General features: G+C 40.4%; 1 protein-coding gene across 1 annotated transcript; it reads right to left on the bottom strand.

Annotated features, from left to right (window-relative positions):
* Window positions 1–1,981: 1,981 nt before the first annotated feature.
* On the bottom strand, window positions 1,982–2,842 carry LOC103258786 (mitochondrial calcium uniporter regulator 1-like). The gene is given in 1 exon segment (XM_008056455.1): window positions 1,982–2,842. A coding segment is annotated over 1 exon segment (840 nt). The 3' UTR covers window positions 1,982–2,002.
* Window positions 2,843–3,095: the final 253 nt, after the last annotated feature.

Here is a 3,095-nt window from a genome sequence, read left to right as displayed (position 1 = left end):
ACACAGTTAATTAACAGGCAGACGCTGGAAAGAAGGAAGTTACCAAGTAAGAGGGAAGTTTATGTCACTAAGCACAGCGACAGAGGGAACAGCAGTGTGGAGGTAAGACAAAGAAGGGCTAGGCACATGGAGTTATGTTTGCTGAGGCTGTCAGGACTTTTGTTTTTCCAATGTTCTGAGACAAATGCCAGCAAGACTTCTGGTTTGAGTCAAGCCTTTCAACTGAGGTGCTAGGTGTACTTCGGGAAAAAACACTCATTTTAAAAAGATTTAGATTTAGTTTTGCTGGATATCAAGCTAGATAATAACCAGCTGAGGGACTAAAACCAACACAGAAATAAAAATGCTTGCTTCTAGTAAATAAATGTACACCAAACAGATTTTGCTTATTTATGGTACAGGAAAGGAGTGAAACTGAGGCTCTTTAAAAAAGCTAAAGGGTCCAAGTATAGTGGCTCATGCTTGTAATTCCAGTACTTTGGATACTGAGGTGGGAGGACTGCTTGAGCCCAGGAGATCAACTTGATCTACTTTGATCTACTTGAGAAAGATTGAATTATGAGATTTCACTGTGAAATGGTTCTCACTAATGCAGAAGTACTTGATATTATAAGGATCTCAGAATCTTTGGACTACACAAATGTTTTCTACAAGGGCAATGCCTTATACTTCCCAGAATTTAGAAGTGACATCCAATGGATGGAAGGTAGCCTTTTCCCCTGACTGTGGTTGGAACGGTGGCAACAGGTAATTTATTCTACCAATCTGATCAAGAACTCCTCATGTGGCTTCTCCATTGTACTAGACTGTGCATATGTGTGTATGTGGAGAAGACAGAAGAGGTTCTCTCCGTGCCACTGTTTCTAAAACGCTTATACTTGCCTATGTGCCAGTCATTTAAATTAGATGAGAATAAGCTTCTCCAAAATAACTCCAGTTGTACCTAGAATGCATTTGTTTTAAATACAGAGGTAAGATATATATGAGAATGTCTTTAACAACAAAACAAATCAATCTAGATGCTGCCAGGCATAACAGTTCTCTAATTTTGAAAGTCTACTCTCTGACCTGGGCACGGACACATACGTATTCAACGACGTAAGTTTCATTTATAAAAAGTATATACACTATTTGGACATTTAGGTATCCCACAGAAGGAAAGCTGAGAGAATCCCTTGTATAAAAAGCAGATGAAGACCAGAAGAAAGCAGATGCTGTCCCACAAACTCAAGCAGAGTTCCACCCTGAGGATCAGTAAGTTTTCTAGGTAGGTAACACCATAAGCAGAGTATTATTACAGTTCTCAAATCATGAGGGAAAGGAAGATGAAGGGAGGGTGGGGAATTGTGCATTCTAGGAGGTAAAAGACAGTCCCCATTATAAGTACAATGTTCCAATAGGCAATAGCATTTTCTAGCCGGAAGGCACATTAAAAACAACCACAGTCATAATTTACTAAGACAATGGAAACCAAGTTAATAAAAGACCTCCCTTAGGTGTAGAAATGACTGTCTTATTAACATAACCACCAAAGACAGTTGAAATATACTCTGGTACTGGGACCAGCTGATGTGGAGGGTTGGGCCACTGGAAGAGGGTCTGGAGCTCTTGATTCTGTTTCAATGATTCTTCAGCACTCATTAAAGTCACTGTGCCCTCTCCATAGACCCCTGAATCCTCTAAGTGACAACAGATGTAAAACTGTGGAGAATTACACGTTTACTCTTGGAATGCACCACAGATTATGTCAGGCTCACTAGTTCAGCTGCGTGGAGTCTTCAATGCGCTGTCTACCACTCAGTTACAAAGTCAACTACACAGAAAAGGTGGAAGGAACGATTATGGAATTCCTGACATCTTTACCTAGGTTATTTGCCCATAATTCACACAAAAATAAAATACATTAAGTCAAAATCAGGGTTAAAATTTTAAACAAAAAAAGGGACAAAAATCTGATATTCTTAAAGCAAAACAATAGAAATCTCTTTAAATAGATACTTTATTATATCCACAGGAGATAAAATCCCAGAGCTACTGTTAGGCACGTAAATATAGATCCTACTAAATATTTAATATTATCTAGCTTGTGTGACTCAAGCATGGTTTTGAGGCCAGCAACCTCAGTTTCTATCTTTCTATCTGTCTGGGTGAGGGCCCTGTCTTGCTGGGCATGCAATGCCATTATTTCTGTTCTCAGTTCTAGCAGTTTCCTTTCATTTAGTGAATACAATTATTTTACTCTGCTTTTTTCTAGATTGAAGTCCAATTTGGTATCTGTTTGGACTTTGATCACTTCATCCATTACTGGTTGTTTTAACTGATGTAGTTCGAGTTTTATTTTCTCATTTTTTGCTCTGAGGGCTGAAAATTCACTCTTCTCCAAGATAATCATATCCTTTTTCACATTAGCAATCTGACACATTATTTGCTGAAGTGTGATCTCCTGCTGCATCTTGGTGACCATGTCTTTGTAGACAATATCCATGTTGGCCTCCATGATCTTGACCAATGCAGACACAATGATTTCTTCTTGTTGAGCAGTAAACCCATTGTCCTCGAATAAGTACACTAAGGCGTGAGTGTCAAAGTACAGCTTCCTATTCCCAGAAGAGGTGAAATCTCTTCTGCGCTCTAACTGGAGGAGCCCAGCAGACAGACTTAGTTCTTTTCTGTAGGAAGTGAGGGCGGCCGCCAGGCTGTGGCACAGGTGAAGGTGACAGGCACTGGCGGTTCCGGAAGCGCCCAGGATGAGGCCCAGCAGACACCTCCACGTGCCACTGTGCCCGGCTGGGGAGGTGACGGCCGGGCTGCGAGCTCTCCCAGTCCCCGAGCCTTGTTTCATTTTTTAAACCCATTGTGCCACTCTGATTCTTTTAAGTGGGGGCAATTAGATAATTTACATTCAGGATTAATATTGATATGTGAGGTTTGCTTTATAGACTCTGTGCACTTTGTACTTATGTGATTTTTTTGTGACAGTGAGAGCTGTCATTTCATTTCCAAGTTTAGAACTCCTTTGAGCATCTCTTGTAGAGACAGTTTAGTGGTGACAGATTCCTTTAGTGTTTGTTTGTTTGGGAAGGGCTTGATTTTTC

This window comes from Carlito syrichta, unplaced genomic scaffold (genome assembly GCF_000164805.1).
Source record: "Carlito syrichta isolate Samal-C Ts95f unplaced genomic scaffold, Tarsius_syrichta-2.0.1 Scaffold302366, whole genome shotgun sequence".
NCBI classification, from domain to species: Eukaryota; Metazoa; Chordata; class Mammalia; order Primates; family Tarsiidae; genus Carlito; species Carlito syrichta.
This window is presented reverse-complemented; position numbering and strand designations above follow the sequence as displayed.